The sequence below is a fragment of the Gopherus flavomarginatus genome, chromosome 1, assembly GCF_025201925.1.
Source record: "Gopherus flavomarginatus isolate rGopFla2 chromosome 1, rGopFla2.mat.asm, whole genome shotgun sequence".
Lineage (NCBI taxonomy): Eukaryota > Metazoa > Chordata > Testudines > Testudinidae > Gopherus > Gopherus flavomarginatus.
Window position 1 is genome coordinate 1,304,947 of NC_066617.1, and position 19,203 is coordinate 1,324,149.

A 19,203-nucleotide genomic window follows, 5' to 3' on the forward strand; every position below is an offset into this window, starting at 1 on the left:
AAGCCATCTGCCCCAAGGTCATTGGTCCTAAGGCCAGTCCTGCAGGATGGACAGATGACATCTAAATGAAACCAAAGAGGACACTGGCTCTACTTCCTGAGGACATTCATGATTTCAGAGGGAGTTAAGCACCTAAATACCTTTACAAGTTTGGCCCTTAGGCACTAGGAGTTTCGGTCCCCTTGACTTCACTTAGGATAATAAGGCCCAGATCATCAAAGACATTGGGTGGCCTGCCACCTATGCAGCTAGGCCCCCAGGCTACGGAGAGAGACAGGCACCTAAGAAAGGGATCCTTAGAAGCCAGCAGGCTGTGTGGGGAGCCGCCTAAGCTAGCCAGGAGTGAAATGCCAAGGAGAGTAGGCTTAGGCACCTAAGCAGCTGACTGATGCTCCTGACCGATGGACCAGAGAAGATACCTGCCTGTGCTCGGGTACCTCAACTGTGAACTCCCTCCTGGAGTCAGGCACCTGAGCCCAGGTCAGCTGCTTGGGCAGCCCATGCCCTATCAGCCAAAACAGCCTCTTCCATCTCTGTCTCCCTCTCTCAAGCTCGCCCTGCCTTGCCCTGTGCCCTAACTGTCTGTGATGCAGGTTTGTGCATTGGTGGCCTGCATCCGGCCCTCTCCCTGCGGGATCTGACAGGTGCCTGTGGAGTTAAATGGAAGCTGAGTGCCAGATTTGAAAATGTCAGTGGTGCCTAAATGGTGGATTTAGGCACCTGAAGAGGCAGAGAGGTGCCTAAATAGCTTTGAGGACCAGGGTCCATGTGCCTCAGTCACGTCTGAAAATGGGACTTAATGCCTTAGACTTTGCAATACTTAGCCAAGCAGGATCTAAATACCTTTAAAATCTGGGCCCTAGTGTGTCTATCACTGAGGTGCTGAGCTGTAAAAGGAGGGTACTAATGCTTCCCTGCCTCAGACGGTGTTGGGAGGACAAATGCAGCACATCACACATGGCGCTCGGTTACTGCGGGGCCAGGGGCCACATCCCTAAGGCAGAGAGGGTCCCAAGCACTCTTGGCTCTTGCACCATCTAAGAAGGGAATGTGGCCGGTGGGAACTCAGCCAAGGCTTTCTGGTTGTAGCATCGGCTGAATTCTGTGAAGGAAGGAGTTGTGTGGTGGGTTTGGCGTATGCTAGCAAAGTCTGGATTCCAGAAAGACAGTCCCAGATGGCAGTGATATTCTCTGTGAAGCAAGTAGAAAGAAGATATTCCTTGCAGTGCTGTGCTGGGTTCTGGAACAGAACAGAAACAGTCTACATTGATAGAGCACGGTACAGTCTGCCATAGCTGAGTTGGGTACAGCGCTGCAGCTGCTCTGGCTGAAAAGAAAGATCCTGTGGCCTCCTCTGTGGCTTTGGTGTAGGACTGTAGAATGTCCTTCTGTCTTTGCTTTTCCTTGATTGTGAGCAGTTTTGCCACCAATGGCCAGTTCTGCTGTCTTACCATTTCCTCTGTTACGGGTTCTGAGAGCCATGGTGCCCTGGTGGGGAAGGTGGAAGGAAAGGATGTGCTTCATTAATCCCAGTGTCCTACCTGATTCTCCATAGCTGGACCTCTCAATTATCTGTCTTTCTGGGTTCTTATCTGAGGGCCCAGGGCATAGCTTTCTTTTAGGATTACTACAAGCTATTGAAGTGTGACCCATCACCGCTTGGCCACCAGCGCAGAGCTCTGTTTTTGCCTAGGAGAAGCTGGGGATCTGTCTGTGCTAGTGGTTCTTGTATTGCCTATGTCCATATCCAGAATAAAGATCAGATCATGTCTGGGACTGTCTCCATCCAGCAGTTCAGAGGCATTATCTACCTGGTGCTGAAGTCTAGGGGATTCCACCACCATGCTGGTTGGTCTAATACCACAGTTCGTTTTGTATCTTCTGTCCCAGAGCAGTTGGATGCATTTCCAGGACTAGTGTTCCTGGTGGGGCTTTTCCTGGGTTTGATGTCAGACTGGAATACTGTGCCTACTCCTCCTCCAGATTCTCCTTTCCCCATTCCATACATTTTACTTCTGGGATTATAATGGAAGGAGTATCTTGGGGAGGAGGTAGGCCAGCCTTGGGCCTGTGGTATGGTCAAGCCACTCCTCCGGTATGCAGGCAAAGTCTACGTTTTTCTTTTGATATCTGATTCTCCGGAGGTATCTAGAGATAGTCTTCCCCCTTTGGCCTTTTCTGGTCTCTTGAGGACTCGTCCACTTTGACCAAGGCTCATCACCCTGTCGGACCTTTTATACCTTGCCCTAAGTGGCCCATCTGGCATCAGCTTTCTTATGCCCTCCCTTGTAATGGAATTCCTACTACAGCAGAGCTGCTGTATCGTAATCTGCCCTTCCCTAGACTGGCAAAGGGATACAAGTACTGCTTCTCAGAGAAACATGTCCTCTGCTTTGAGCCAGATCATGAGCCGTCTGAGTCAGATGAACAGGGGGAATGGAGAAACCCGGCCCCAGTCCCAGACCAGTGTTCTCTGGCTTCAGTGATCACTGCCTTCTCGTCTCCTACACATGACTGTGAACAGCTTCAGACATTGCTGGTTTGTCTGACAGAAGCACCTCAACTTGCATGTTAGGCATCAGGGAAAGATCCCACAAAGACAGGTGGAAGTTTCTATTCCCTATCAGAAATGGAGGCCTGGAACCAGCTGGGGATATTTGGAGCACGTGTGCCCATCATGCAACAAAAAGGCTACTAACTGGTGGTTCAGGATGCAGAAGGTGAGGGATCAGACCCAGGGACAAGATTGCACAGCTGTCATTAAAGGTGTATGCTCAGCATGGAAGTTCTTGTTGTTGGCTTATTTGTTTTCCATCATAGATAATATAAACAAATGAAATAAAGTGAAACAATTTGGTTGGCGCACGTGTTTTGGCATCACAGTAGAAGTGAGCCGTGGAAGATCAGAATGAGGTGAGGGGAGCATCACAGCAAACTAGCTCAAGGTTTGCAGAAAGGCATGAAGCAGGCTGTGGGGACATGGACACCTGGGGCATCAGACTTGGCATCATCAACAGAGTGTCCAGGGCCATGCGACGAGGAACGAGGTCGGATAAATAGATGGGGTGCAGTTCTGCGGGGCTTAGAAGGCAGCACGGTGGAGCTGTGTTGGAATGGTGGTGGGGACAGAATGGAGAAAGTGTCTTGTCTCCCACCCTCCTTCCCAGTCCCTTTTCAGGGTCCTTCTAAGCCCTGGGCACTTTCTCTCTAGCATGTAAGCAACAGAAGAAGTTCCTGAGCAGTTTGCGGGGGATACAGGTCATCCCTGGTACTTTTAGTAGCCTTGTGGTGAAGGCACTTGGCCAGGCACTCAGGAGAGCTGGGCTCAAGCCCCAGCTCTTCCACCAAGTCCCTGAGTGGGCAAATCGCTGACTCCTGCTCGGCCTCTCTCCGCATCTCGGCCATGGAGTTAATGAGGCTTCTCTGCCCTATTTGAAAAATAAAATGAGACATCAGCACAGGAGATGGAAATAAAATATAGAAGTGGGTGGGGGTTAAAAGGAATAGAAACAGGTGTTTAAAATACAAATGAAACAAAAATGAGTGGGCATGGGGTGAACACTCCTGGGGCTCGTCTGCACAGAGCATTAGTGCCTGGCAAGCTGAAGTATTACTCAGTAGCTCACTAGCCTTCGGGGTCACTGGAGCACAGTGAAGGGCCTGCCCAGCACAGTACGCAGCTGCCTTAGAAAAGCAGACTGGATGTGTGGGTGCATTAAAGAACAGGATAAAAAATAGCAAAAGTAACTGACATGCCAGGCTGTGGCATGCCCTCATCTTCAGTGCTCGCTCGGATTAGTTACTCCTGTTGAGGAAGATCTAGCTGGGGCTGACAAGAGCCAGGAAGGCAAATGATGACTTGAGGTGGTAAGGTGGGTTGGGGTAGGAGGGGCCAGATTCACAGGAGAGACCAGGAAGAGTCTAAATTGGTGTAACTCACATCTTCGTTCGGCCCCCTCAATGTCCACGTTACATCAGTTTATTCTCCCCCAGACTGCCTTTGCCACCCCAGGCTCAGATATCCTTTTATTGAGTGGTACCTTAGCCAGAAAACAGTCTCACTGAGTATTCCTGGAGGAAGTTACCCTAGTAACACTAGAGTAGTGGAGAGAGACATTTGTCTGTAGTTATGTACTTATTTACCAGCACAGAATCTAGATCCCTCGGAAACATTCCCCTGAGTTTCAATGTGTATAATTCACTCCGAGGAGGGAGAGAAGCGTGCATGTGTGTGTGTGTGTGTGTGTGTGTGTGCGTGTTACATTGTAGCAGGCCACCCCTGGGTATAATGAGCCCTAAGTGAAGCCCCCGTGCACACTGGTAATTGGTGACTACGTCCAAGGAGTCTGTGTCTAATTACAGCATCTCTGGATTTGGCCCTGGGATTATTTAGCCTGGCCAGGGAAGAGGTGGAAAGGCCTGACTGAGGGATTTACAATAAATTGATGAAGGACATAGTGAGAACCAGTCACTGCCTGCTCTGCACCCTGTCTTGTCATACAAGGGAGCAAGCTGCGGAATTAGTGGCTAGTCATGTAGCATAAAGATGAGGAGAGTCGCTTCAAAACTAGAACTGCAGTGGAAGGTGGAATCCCTCCCTAGGGCACCAGACATCCAGCTTGCAGTGCCCAGGGAAAGACTGAATTCTCAGCAGCGCCCATCTCCCTTTGTTCTGGGATTCTGACTTTGCTGTTCTTCTGGTTTCCTAGGTGAAGATGAGAAACTTGCTGCTTCTTTGATGGATGGGAAGTTTCCTCGGAGCACGTCAATGCAAGACACTGTCAGGGAAGGCCACGGAATCCCACCCCCACCTCAGACAGCTCCGCCCCCTCCTCCGTCTCCATATTACTTTGACACAGGCCCTCCCCCATCCTTCTCCCCACCTCCACCTCCGGGAAGGGTTTATGATACCATAAGATCGAGCTTTAAGCCAAGCCTGGAGGCCAAACTCCATGGCCTCCCCCAGGTTATCAGTGCAACTGAGATGTATGACCAGGCCAGGACTTCTATCCCATATCCTGAAAGGCAAAAGAGAGCTCGATCCATGATAATCCTGCAGGACTCCTCTCATCTTCCTGTGGAGCCAACAGAGATCCCTCGGCCTGGCCCTTCCGCCACGCCCCCGGAGAAGCTGAAAAGGAAAGGACGAGTGATTGATAACCCTTACGCCAACATGGGCCAGTTCAACGTCAGCCTCTTTGCTCCCACCAAGCCCCAGAGGAAGAAGAGCCCTTTAGTGAAGCAGCTGCAAGTAGAGGACGCTCAGGAAAGAGCAGCTTTATCCATCACAGGAGGTTTTACGCGGGAGCCCTCTCCCACCCGCCGGAGCCATCGCATGAGTGGCATAGAGTATCAGCACCACGCGGGCATCGCTCAGGTCGACCCCTCGAGCATCCCCTTTGCCACTGCCATCGCTGGAGTCATGAAGGACAGAGAGCGTCGTCTTGATGAGAGGCGGAAATCCACTGTCTTCCTCTCGGTTGGGGCCATCGAAGGGAGCCCTCCCAGCATTGACATGCCATCACTGCAGCAGTCCAGGTCTATTGATGAGCGGTTGCTAGGAAGCCGAGATGTGCTGCTTCCTTCACCTGTCTCAGCTTTAAAGCCATTAATTAGCAGCTCATCCTCAACATTCATCCACCCCCTAACAGGAAAGCCTCTAGATCCAAACTCACCACTGGCGCTTGCGCTGGCCGCAAGGGAGCGGGCCCTGTCCACTCAAGTCCCATCCAGGTCGCCCACCCCAATCCACAGCCCAGATTCAGACCGAGCAGTACCCCTGTTTGTGGATGTCCAAACCAAAGAACCAGAAAGGGGGGAGCTAGAGAGCCTAGTGTCACCTGCATATTCGCCTGGAGCCAAAGGGGCAGCAGGGGCAGCTCCTGGGACTTTGGCCCCTACAAAAAGCCACTGGGGGACTCCAACAACACTGAGAAAAGAGACTGAGACAAGAGCAGAAACACCTGTGAAAGAAGAGAAAAAACATGAAGACAAGAAATCTATGATCATTAGTATTATGGACACATCACAGCAGAAGACAGCCGGCCTCATCATGGTCCATGCAACAAGTAATGGCCAAGAGGAAATAGGACTTGAGATGAAAGAGGAGAAACCAGATGTTCCTGAAGCAAGCATGGAGCCGGCAGAGCTGCCCAAAACGGAGACTGAGCCCAGCCCTGTGGGGAAGTCTCCGGTTAGCCCAGCATCTGACAAGGCACTTGGTCAAGGAAGTTCAGAGGAGGAAGTGGAGCCCTACACAGTTACCCTCCCACCAGCTCAGCTGTCTTCAAGTGATGAAGAGACCAGGGAGGAACTGGCCAAGATTGGGCTGGTGCCTCCGCCAGATGAGTTTGCAAATGGGGTACTAGTCACCACCCCTGGCACACCGATCAGCCAACTGGCTAAGCCTAGCACGCCATCCATACCAGCGGCAGCAGTAGCACCTTCTACCACTGGTGGAACACCCTCAGGGAAGCCCTCTGATGCCCCCGTAGCCCCAGAGTCTGCTGCAGACTCAGGAGTAGAAGAGGTGGACACCAGAAGTTCAAGTGACCATCACTTGGAGACCACAAGCACCATCTCTACAGTCTCCAGTATGTCTACATTGTCCTCTGAAAGTGGGGAGCCTACTGACACATACACTTCCTTTGCGGATGGACAAACTTTTATACTCGAGAAGCCACCAGTGCCTCCAAAGCCAAAACTCAAGTCCCAGCTCAGCAAGGGGCCAGTTACTTTCAGGGACCCACTTTTGAAGCAGTCTTCGGACAGTGAGCTCATCTCCCAGCAACATGCGGCTACTCTGGCTTCAGCCAGTGTTGGTCGGCCACGCTACCTCTTTCAGAGAAGATCCAAGCTATGGGGAGACCCCATGGAAAGCAGGCCAGTCCACGGGGCTGAGGATGACAAACCAACTGTGATCAGTGAGCTAAGTTCCCGGTTACAACAGCTGAATAAGGATACACGATCACTGGGGGAGGAACCTGTCGGGCCCCCTTTAGATCCTGGGAAGAAGTCACCTGTGGTCGCAGCACGGTAAGACTTACGCTGGTCAGGGGAGGGGATTGGTGCAGAGTTTAGGCACTCCAGGAAGATAGGGAAACTCAACAGCAATGGTGGCTTTTAAATATGCTGTATAATCACAAGATGCATTTTGAGGAACATTTCAGAGATGTCAGAATTCCTCAGCTGCATAGAGGAGAGAAAAGCTGAGACAGACATCCTAGAAATTGTCATGTTTGGTTTTGGGGCGTCTCCTTAATCCTACCCACAAACACGGACCTTTCTCACTGTCTCCTTTCCTCTTCAAGTTGCCTTTCTGTTGTTTCATGTTGCTTCTCTCTCTGTCTTGATTCTTTTGTTAAATTGCTGTATTTGGTTGTGGGTTCCTCTTTTAAGTGTTTTCTCCTGAACAGTTAACAATTATTTGAATTTCTCTAGTGCCTTTTGTCCCAAAGGATCCCAAATGCTCTCAGACTAAGTACATAGGAACTGTGTAACCCATCAGTGAAAACAAGCCACCTCTGAAGTGGGATGGGGCAGCCTTTGAACAGGCCACAGGAACATTGCACACTATCTCTATAACATGAAATGCAAATTAATCCCGTATCCAATTGAAACTGCAGAGGGAATTTAGACTGGCTGAAAGTTGGCAGGAAAAATGCCATGTGAGTGGTCAGGGACTCAGTTTTACATCACATCTGTCAACATTGCACCATCAATAACACGGGTCTCCCTAGCACCATGACGCAGTCACCCATGCTCCTCCCTGCAGCACAGCCCCTCCTGTCTGGGGGGGGGGCTTTGAGACTGTCGCTGACTCAGAGGGGAGAACGCCCCCACTGCGGCATCCACACCACTACCCACATTACCCTAGGTTTTTCTCTTCAGGTCTCGCATTCAAGTACAGACCTGGCCAGACATTATGTAACTTGTGAGCTCTGACAAGATTGCAGCCCCAGAAGATAGGGATAAGAAGCCCATAGAAGCTTCTTTCTCAGTCCCAGCTATATTAGATTCCTTCACCCTCGCGATGCCCAGGAGACACCAGCTTCCACCCACACATCAGTGACCTCCATACTCCCTAAGTGGTACCAACCTCTCCCCATTCCTCACAGGCCTCAAGGGACTCCAACCCCAGTCCACCCCTGCCCACGCAGTTTCCCCAGAGACTCTCAGGGACACAAGCCTCCCACCACCCAGCCTCTTCTCTCAAGGGCCCTTAGCAGTGTCAGCCTCCCCATTCCCTGAGTTCTGCCCACTGCCCACACACCCTTCCTGGCCCGCAAGTGTCCCTGGCTGCCCATCGCCTCCCTCCCATGGGCTGAAGCCTGGATTTCTAGCTCACACTTGGATTGTGCTGGCAGAGCTGTAGAGGGAAGGCCACGTCGGCCTCTCTCTGTCCAGCAGTTTAAATATCTCAGGATGCTGTGCTGAGGGCTTTGAGCATGACCAGTGCCTCCTCTCCTCCCTTCCACTCCCCCACCTTGGGTTCCAAGAGACACCAGCTTTCCTCAGTCTTTCACAGCCTGAGAGACAACAGCTTTCCCAGCCCCACATGCCCCTCGGATGTACCAACTCCAGCTAAACACCCCGCGACCTCCACTGCTCCCTGAGGAACAGACAGCTCTCTCCATCCCCCACATTCCCTGAAAAATGCCATCCCCCTTCTGCCAGACCGACCCTCGCCCGTCACATTCCTCCTCTGTCTCACAAAGGCACTGAGATACCAGCTCACCCTCTGCTGCCCACAGGCCTTAAATGGCTGCAGCCTGCCTCTCCACTGTACCTGCCACCAGAGACACCAGTTCTCCCCAGCCCCAGCTCTGTCCATCTCTACGTATTCTGGGACACCAGACTCTTCTGTCCATCATGCTTCAAGAGATGCTGACTTCCCACTGCCTCCCATGCTCCCTGACAGACATCCTCCCAGATCCCAGCCCTTTTCCCAGAGAGTCCCCTCACTGTGCTCCATGAAATCAGTTCCTGCACTGCACTCTTCTGTTTCCCACGGCCCCTCAAAGTCCTGTGCCCTGCCGGAGAGCCGCCAGCACCTCACCCTCCCCCACACTGTCACAGGGGGATGCTGCTCATTCCCCAGGCGTTTAACATCTTTTGCTGGTCTTGTAGAGTTAAATGTATCTCATTCACTTTTTATGAAAGTTGTGGCCTTTCCTCTCTGAAATTGGGTGCACTTGGTGGGTGTCCAAGAACTGGAAATATTTCCCAGGAAGTCAGCTGTAAATAGACTATTCTAGAGTGATATGAGGTGCTCTCTTCCATTGTGCTAATTCCCTCTCTTTTATTCAACTCCTGTCAGTTCAGAAATGAATGTAGAGAATAATTTACAAATATACAAATGGAGCCCACTTCCTCACACTTTCCAGTCCCTGTGCTTGATTCTAAGAGAGAAATTACCACCTGAAGCTTCCACAGCACACTGCCCTTAAATCCCTCCAGTGCTGTGACGAAGGGCAGGAGAACCAGGACCAGCTAAAGCTGCTGCTGCCACCACCAGTGATGGCCCTTGAATGCTCCTGATTGCTGAAGAATAGTGAGGTCCCACCTGCCAGAGATGACCCTAAATCCACAGTTGCTGCTACTGCCGTCAGAAACAGCCTTTGGACCCTGCAGTTCTGCATAAGGGGTGAAGGTGCTGCTGCCAAGGCCTCTCCTGCAGCTGCTGGTGCTGTCATCCTTGAGCTCGTCCTTGCTTCAGGAGGGCAATGAGGGCCCTTTGCCAGGGGCCAAACTGAAGCCATGTCTCCAGGAGTTGCCCAAGAATTGCCCTGTGATTTGAGAGAGACAGTGCACTCGCTGCTCCCAGAAGCTGTCCCAGCACAGCTGCTGCTATTGCCAGAGATTCTCCTTAGACGAGAGCCCGGGAGCTGGAGGAACGGCTGAGTAAGCAGACCTGGTGGTGGACAGTTTTGTTTGTTCCTGATCCTATTAATTTCTGACTATACAACAGGCAGGCCCTGGTACATCTCTCTTCCAGAGGTTTATAGAGTTTTGGCCAGGGAGCTCCAGGGATGAAAGACAGAAACTGGGTTCTCTGACTGTCTTCTTGCAAAACAGTCTCCCCAAGGAGGATGTTTGACGAGAGTCACTGAAAAAGAGGTCAAGATGCTGATGATGAAGAGAACACAATGTCAGAGTTAAGGAAATCAGTAGTGAGAACATTCCTGCTTTCCTCCCCGTTCTTAGGCCAGTGCTGAATAGGGTGAGGAAGGCTGTGCTTGGCCTGTACATCACGTGCTCTATGCACGGATGAAGATTTTGGACAACAGTGGCAAAACGGCAGCTCTTCTCCGTCCCCAGAGGCAGCACACAGCCTGCAGTACAGTGCTCAGAACAGCACCATAGAGTCTGGCAGGAGATCCTGGCAGAGCCGTGTGGCAGCTTCCAGTCATGGAGTCTCGCTGGCATGTGTTGCACCCAGACTTTGCTCAATCCTCAACCACACTGGCAATTGCAAGGAGCCCATGGAACCTAAGAAGCACAGTATAAAGTTCGAGGCAGCCACCTTCATCTTTAATGTGGATGTGGCCCTTGGAGATGGCAGGTCCCAACATCTAGTGTTCTGAGCAGCAAGGAAACATGCCAGTGCCATGAAATAGCATGAGGTGAGCTAACTTCTGAGTTACCTTGTGATCGCTCCTAAGGCAGCATGAGCTGTCATATGGTAGCTCCACTGGAGTGCCAGCCGTACATTGGCTCATAGAAGGCTTATGAAGAGCTTGCAATTGAAGGACGCTCTCTGGACAATACAGTGGAATCACTGTGTGACATGCATTATCACAAGACAGCTCCGAAGTTAATTCCTGATCCCTGCGTTCCCTGATCAGTGAGCGGTAGGCCTAGTAAGTCATAGCGAGCTGTGAAAAGGCAGCTGGAGACCTGTATCCTAGCACCAGAGGCTGAAAGCTTAGCCCTACGGAGCGAACCTCACCTGTTACATGTACAACATTAAAACATATGTTTAAAATGGCATTCTCGTTTAATGTCCTTGTGTCATGTGACTCTGGCCATGGCCATCCAGTGTCATCAGGGTTGTGCCATTTCTCATTGGGTGTAGTGAACCTGGACCTAACCATCCCACCTCTGCTGATTAGCTGTGCTGTGACAGTGGTCATCTGGACCTCAAGGCGTATCTGTGAACAAGTGTTCAACTCAAGCCAGGATTGTTCAGTAGTGTCGACACAGTTTCAATTTTAAGTGCCAGCTAATACAGTGGAGAATCCAGGTTAGAGGGTTCTCTGCACAGGTTTTTGGTTCTTATGTCTAAGCAACAACAGAACATGCCAGATGTATCATTTGAAGCAAATTTGTAGATGCAAAACTGAGTTTTTCAGGTGCTGTTCTGGAAACCCACAACTGCTTTGTATTTCTACAGATCTGAAAGAGAGAGAGAAGAAAAATAAGCCCTTTAGGCATTTAGCTCCTAGGGTAAAGCTACCTCTTTCTATATAAACTCATCAATTAATTCTGTTTCAGTCAAATGGTGTAACATTTCTGGTGTAAGCTTTCCGCCACTGCAGTTACAACCCCCTGTTTCCTTGTAGGCTTTTTATCTCTTCATTGTGTCTAAGCTTATGCACAAAAAAGAACTGAAGTTTCATTCCACAGCCTGGGCAGATTCCTATGGAGAGCTGATTCAGAGGCTCAGGTTTGTCAAGTCAAAGATGAATTAGATCCATTTTTTTCAGGCCCTTTCCTAATGGGGATCCCCTGGTGTGTAGGTACAAATGACACAACCATTTCTACTCCTGTTTGGAGAGAACGTGGCCTTTTCAGGTCAGGGTCTGAATCCAGTGCAGGAGTACAGACAGGAGTTTCAGAATTAGGTGAAGTGAGAAACTAAACTCCCCCCTAGCCCCTCAGGAAGATGGTCCCCCTAGGCTGGGAATAGGGTCCAATGGTGAAGTAGAACAAAGAATGCCAGTATTAGATGAACAAATCTGTCTTCCCCTCCCTCCCCAGGAAAAGGTGGTCCCACTGCCTCCTGGCGGGGCATGTGGGTTTAAGGAGTATGGGAAAAGCCTGTGATCAATTGAGCTAGAAACTGAGGCTCTGTCCAGAGCTGGATTGTGTTGGTGGAGCAGGATGCTGTACTGCAGGGGTAGGCAACCTATGGCACACATGCCGAAGGCGGCACACGAGCTGATTTTCAGTGGCACTCAGATCTGGGGGCCTCTGCATTTTAATTTAATTTTAAATGAAGCTTCTTAAACATTTTTAAAACCTTATTTACTTTACATACAACAATAGTTTAGTTATATATTATAGACATAGATAGAGACCTTCTAAAAACGTTAAAATGTATTACAGGCACGCAAAACCTTAAATCTGCGTGAATAAATGAAGACTCAGCACACCACTTCTGAAAGTTTGCCAACCCCTGCTGTACTGTGAGTGTTAGAGCTGAAGAACATCCCACCCATTCAGTCGTGCTCTCTTCTTCTCACACTGGCCTGGATCCTGCACTATTGAAAATGGGGCAAAATTCCTTGATTTCAGTGGAAGCAGAATGGGTCCCATATTCTCTTAGAGGCCATCCTTCACTTCAGGAGAGCCCCCAATGTTTGGCAATGTGGAGAGGCCCCTGTTCGCACTACATTTCAATTAGACACTCGCGGCTGGCCCGTGCCAGCTGACACGGGATAAGGGGCTGTTTAATTGCTGTGTAGATGTTCTGGCTCCGGCTGCACCCTGAGGTCTGGGACCCTCCTGCCTCGCGGGTCTTAGAGTCCGGCTTCCAGCCCGAGTCCACCAGGACAGGCCAGCCGTGGGTGTCTAATTGCAGTGTAGACATACCCTCTGTGATCTGAAACTCAGTGTGGCCCAGCCCTCCCCTGCCTGGTGTGTGTCAGAGGGATAAGGCCTTGCTCGTGAGCAAACTCAAATGGTAGGAAGTTGACCAGACATCAAGCGCTAGAGTGTTAAGGAAGCCATCACTAGGTAAGAGTGTTGAAACTCGTCTTACCCGCAAACTTGCTGGGTGCTGATATGTTGTTTTCCATTGGTCCCTAAACTATGCCATCGTCCAAAGATGTTTTCAGTTAGGCGGATGCTGTGGCATTCCTGAAACCAGTCTGTCTCTGTCTCAGTCGTTGAGGTTTCCCTTCTAGGCTTGGCAGTGCAGACAACAATAGAACATGATAGCATATGTCCTGTAGGGACACAGCTGTGGAGACCGGGGTATCTGGAGAGTACAAGCCGTGTTTCTAGGTTAGTCGATGAAGAACTAGTGATTCGTGTGGTAGTCACCCCGCAAAGAAATTAGCCCTTTGATCCTGAGCAGACACACTAATCTGAAACCAATCAAAGACTTCCTTCCCTGGAAGAATGGGAAATGTTGATGTGCATTGCCTACAAGGAGACAGGGGCATTGTGGGTAATAAGTCTCAGCATGTGTTCATATCACAGCAAGCACAGCTGGCTTCACCTCATCTGATCACTAACATACTAATCACAGCTCATGCACCCATTACTCTGATGAGTGAATAGAAGAGCAAACCTTGACTTCAGCTCGTTTATGCCCATGGGGTTATCACATAGGAATGAGTCTCTCAAATATGTTACCTACACAGCAGTAAGAAACCTACCCATGCCCCTGACAGATTATTTCACTGTCAAAGTGGCCAGAAAAATCAGGAATTAAACCTTACAAAGCTTTCTTCCCTGTTGATTTCAGCACTGAGAGCATCCTGAGATGAAGTTTTGTTTCATACAAATTATTGCCTAGGTAGAGGGGAATAGAGTCTCTGCTCCAGGGAGAGGGCTGTTCCTGCCAACTTTACGACTGGAAATGAAAGTCACAAAAAGGAAGCTAAAGGAATGCAGGACTTTCCCGCTTCTAGATCAGCCTCCAAAGAGCCACATTTCAGCTGTAAGGCTACGGTCAGTGAACAGGTTGCCAAGCAGAAGAAAGAAGCAGTCAACGTAGAAAGCTCCCTGCAAGCCAGTTTAGAGTGGCTCTGTAGGAGTCCCTCCATGTTCACTCAAACTCTATGTGTAGGTATATTAAGAGATTGGCTTGAAGAGTCCCAGAGGTTGAATACATGGGGAATAGAAAAAAGCCCTTCTCCCATCAGGAGAGGCCGGGCCTTCTAGAGGAGGGTTGAAGTCTGCTGTGGAAGAACCATGAGCAGTGAAGTGCTTAAGGATTAGACCCGAATTCCCTTCTCACCAGCAAGGGCAGAGCTGAGGCACACGGGTGGGGCAGTAAGCAATGTCGTGGTAACATTCATGGTTATCATGGATGTTGTGTTTATAAGTCTCCTATTCCTAATGCAGATTTGCTGTTGTCCATGATTTCGATTGAAATACAGTTTTTGGTTCTTATTTCTCTCTGTTTCACCACTCCGCAGATTGTGACGAAGAGACACAGCAGTGTCAGGAGTCAGAAAGACTTTCACTTGACTTACGGGGGTTCTGCAATCATGTCATGGTGTTTGAAATTGCCCAAGAAAAGCTAGGGAAGCCGTTTCATGCCCAGTCCTTCTTACATTAGAAGAATGGGAGGGACATTTTTCAAAAAGAGCTTGGAAGTCCTCTTGCTCTTCTACTTCATTCTAGCAAGCACAGCAGAGTTGTTACTGTGACATCCAGCTGGGACGGCACTCTCTTTAGAAACCCCTAAAACTCACAGATGCTCACTAGGGGAATGGCCACAGTACTTTGTAAGCCAGACAGATGTGTTTGTGGGGCTCGCTCTGTGCATTGACTCTGAGTTGCTCTGCAGCTTAATAAGGATCTTGGGTAGCCTCCACCAATGCCAGCCTCACTTGATCCTGGCTTTTGTGTACGGTATTGAGTGCTAGCCAGTACATTTCACTTGCTGTCTCTCATTTGGCAGAAGACAGTTATGTCTGAAATGATGTTACTGATTAAATTGTTTGTTTCTCTCTCTCCCTCTGGAATCTGATGCAGGCAGGAGAGCTATATGTTCAATGCAACATTCTTGTGAACTTTGTTCCATTATGAGTGCAACCTCTTTCCTTGTAGAAACTTTTAATTAATCCAAGGCTAAGCCCCTGTGTTCATAGCACCAATACTAGCTTGAAATATTAACTAAAGCCTCTGATACAGTGAGAAAAACTTCAGGAAACAAGGAAGTTTCTGGAAATGGGAGACAGGAAGAGTTTCGGTTAGGGAGAGAGATACTGTGAGCTGTGTTCTCAGCTGAGTTCCTGTCCTCTCAGATCCACTGGGGAGCCATTTGACTTTGGAATATACAAAGGGAATGGTTAGGAGTTCCTCTTAGGAGTTAAACAGAAGCAGGATTCCACTGGGATGAGAGCGGACAACTCTCCTGAGCTTTTCGTGTCACTCAATCTGGCCCAGCTATTTTCTGGAAACCAGATGTCGAGCTCAATCTAATTTTCTGAAGAGAAATTCTTGGTGTCCCTGGGTGAGCAGGAAAAATCTACAATTTATGGCAGGCTCTCAGGTAGGGATTAAACCAAACTTCCATACCCAGGGAACCTGGGGTTGCAGTAGCTCTCTCTCAAGTGATCATGAACTGTCTGTTGGCCATTAGTTCTAGTTACTGTTCTCACAACTGTCAAAAATCAAACCATTGAAGCAAATTTCTGGTTCAGTCAGATAAAATGTTGAATTGTATTTACTGCTCTCATTCTCTTGTTCTTTCTGTCGAGCATTCTCTCCCGTGCACGTGTTCTTTCTCCCTCTCTTATTCTCCCCTCCCCCATCTCTCTCTATTTCCCAAACTCCCCTTCCCTCCCATTCCCTACTCCCTATCTTTAGGAATACCACTGTCAGATTGTCTCCGGCTTTGGCTGTTGAATTCATGTGATTATGAATGTCCCATTTTCTCTAGTAAATGCAGGAATGTGAACTCAATGAATACTGAACTGGCTCCCCGAATCCATTTGGTTCCAATCACCTGGATCCCCTTTAACATCTCCCCGAGAACCACACACAGCCCCCTCTGGTCTGCTGCATCACAGTAAACGTCAAACTCAGTCAGAGCATCCAAGCCTCGCTCATGCCACTTGCAGAGCTCAAATACTTTCTGTTCTGCCTTGTCTTTGGAGATGAGGGGCTGAGACTATTGTACATACACAAAACCAGAGAGAGCTGGTGCACACAGCCCTGGGGAATGCACCAAACTGTTTGATGTCAGGCTTATGCCTGATACCCAGCAGTGAAAGAGCTGTGAGGGAGTCACCAAACCCTGCAGTGCTAATCAATTATAAGTGTAGTACTTAGAGAACTGCTTTTCTACCATAGACTTCAGTGCATTTCTGTGAGATGGGGAGAAGGCCCCACTTCAGTAGAGCAAGGACTGCCCACATATTCGCTCCTCAATACAGCTGCAGCCACCCTCCCACTGTTGCTGAGTTGGTCATTCTTCTCAGCATCTTCCACCAGCGGAGAGCTCTGCAATGGGAGGGAAGTGTGAGGAACCAGCCCTTTGGCCCAGCATGGGTTTCTGGGAGTCACAGTGGTTCTGGAATGGTTTGGGATGAAGTCTGTTCATTCTCTGTGTTGTTATTGCGCCCCGGATTGAAGCTAACATTCTCTCTCATTGCCTCTCTTCCTGCTCTCACATCTGCATGTCCGCGCTGCTCTGTCTAGAACCGCCTCAGGCCTCAGGAGGGTGGGCGAGTTGTGTAAGTGAGCATGCTCTCATCTCATAGCAAACCCATGTTGTCCTCCCCGTGCTGCTGTGTGTCACGTGCCAGTCACTCTCCCTTCTTGTCCCACAACCCTTGGGATGTGGGAGTGGAGGGAGTGGAGCTTGCTGTGAACCGTGAACTTCAACCCTCCCCTTACCCTCTTGTGCCCCAGTAGCATGTCTGTGTCCCTGTGCTGTGATATTATGTGCCGCTGATTTCTAGGAGGAAACTGAGGAAATTCCCTTCTGGCTTCGACATGGTTCAAACTATGGCTTGAGAGAGCCCTCCCACTCGAAATCACTGCTCCCAGGGGGCAGCCAGCAGAGGATGCACAGGGACGGGGGGCAATTTCAAGTCACTCTGCAAGTTTTCAATCAAGTATTCACATTTGTAAGGTTTCTGGAAAAGGCAGAGTCTGAATTAGCTGGCAGCTCCTCCACAGCCAGCATTTGCTCCTCCTGCACCTTTCCCAACAGCTCCCTGAGAGCTGACCACATTCCCTTTGTCAGAACTGGAGGAGCCCAGCGCCCCAAATGTCTTTTCCTTTGAGTACAAGTTTCCCCATCCTAGGTTGTCTTTAGCTCACTGCCTGGGCTCTGGAGCAGACTGTCAGGTGAGAGGTGGTTGTGAGATGGGGAAAATAGCATTTTATCCTATTTCAGCTCCTGAAATGAAATAACATTTCTAGATGTGGGACAAAATGGCAGACAGAGAAGGGGCTGTCCAGGCTGGGCAGCAGGAGGATGCTATCCTCTCTGCCAGGTGGCTGAGCAGTGACAGGGCAACTGAGGTGGTTGTGTCAGGTTCTTGTCTTGATTCTAAGGGAATAAATGTGAAGCCTTGTTCCATGCAGATCCTAGTACAGACACCATCATCAGTGACCAGTGTCTGCATGGAGCAGTCACGGAGGAATCTCAGCTCGAAGACCCTGTCTGAGCCCAGCACAGACCCTGGTGGTGACCAGTACCTGTTGAGGACATTGACAAGCAAATGGCTGATCAGTTTAATGTAGCTACCTGGCAGGAACAGGCAATAGGGCCCTAAGCAAGCAGGTTCATTTTTAAACAATACCATTTTCACTGCAGAGTGACAAGAAGAAAATCCCAAGCATGAGCTGAATGTGACCTGCCAGATGGTGACCTGGGGCCAGGAGTAGGGGAGGGAAGCTTTGAATTGTGACGTGCTCCAGAGTCCAGAGGGCCAACCCGGTGAATTTCCCCAGAGTGCATGCCTCACTGTTCCAGTTGTGCGACTGCTGTGTCTGTCTATCCCTCTGTCTCTCACCAGCAGCATAAATCGGAGTCCAGCTCACTACCTGTGTGCTGCCCCCATGTGTGAAGGCAGCTCCAGAACACAAGCGAAGTTCTGTGCAGACTCATACTGGTTTTTACTTGTCTCATTTTCTGCTGATTGCTGAAATTCCAAGGCTGCCTCTCCATCCCAGGGCCCAGCCGTGCTGGGCCAGAACCCCAGGACACCCAATGCAACACCTAAGGAATCTCCCAGTCCCATCCCTTCCAACCAGACACACAACTCACCTCCACAGGGACCAGAGATGCTCCAGTCCCACAGTTTCTGATGCACAGGAATTCTTAACAGAGATATAGGAAATGCAGAAGCCCATCTGCCTCTGGGCTGCCTACAAAACAATTTTAAAGCCCTTCAACCCTCAAGTGTACCAGGAGACCCTGGCTGATAAGTGTGCTCCTCAGCTTATGCAGAACGAATCTTGTTCAGTGTGCCCATGGCCAGCGAGGGAGGGGCCTCCTCAGGTCAGAGTTCACTCCACATGTCCATGTTTTCATGCATTCAGTCCTGTTGACTCTGTGACTGGTGTTACACAATGTCTGAGTGTTTAGGGCATTATCGTGTGGACTCAGGAAAAACTGGGCTCTGGCATCCAGATGTGGAGCCAAACATTTCTCAAAATTCCCAACTGAGGCAGATACCCTGGACCTCCCTCATCCTGATGCTACAGAGAGAGAGGAGGGGTCTGAACATAGCTGTTGCTTAGACCCTTCACTTCCAAACACCTGATACTCCCAGAATATTGCCAGCCTGCTGGCAGCACCAAAGACATTAGAAAGCATCAAAGTGATCAGCTTTGCTTGGAGTGGGTGGAGCTGGTGTCATCCTCTTCCAATTGAGTATGGGTGTCAGATGATGTCTGAACAGGAGGTTCAGATAGTGCTTTGATCTCGATCTCAATCTCTCTCACACACACACAACATGACTGAACGTGAGTGTCAGCTGTTGTTTCCATTACACAGCCCTGTTTGTTTATGTGAGACTTTATTGGGTGTTGTTTCTTCTGAGCCCAGCATCCCCATCTGACTGTGAGCATAAGCTTCAAGCAGTGCTGTGTGTCAGCCCCATCCAGTTGTTCATGAGTTTTGAACAATATTTTGTCTCTGCCCCACAGCCCCATCTGTTGCTCATGAACTGCAGACAGTGCTCAGGCACAACTCCAAGAGGGTGAAACCTTTGGCTGATTCTTGTCATCGTGCCATATCGCATCCAAGTATACATGAGCTTCATACAAAGCTTAGTCTCCATC

General features: G+C 49.7%; 1 protein-coding gene across 1 annotated transcript in view; it reads left to right on the forward strand.

Annotated features, from left to right (window-relative positions):
- Nucleotides 1-19,203, forward strand: part of SHANK3 (SH3 and multiple ankyrin repeat domains 3) — a 673,138-nt gene that overhangs the window by 631,899 nt on the left and 22,036 nt on the right. Inside the window, exon 23 of the mRNA XM_050953559.1 lies at nt 4,710-7,035. Coding sequence (XP_050809516.1) covers nt 4,710-7,035 — 2,326 coding nt within the window. The remainder of the gene's footprint in view (nt 1-4,709; nt 7,036-19,203) is intronic.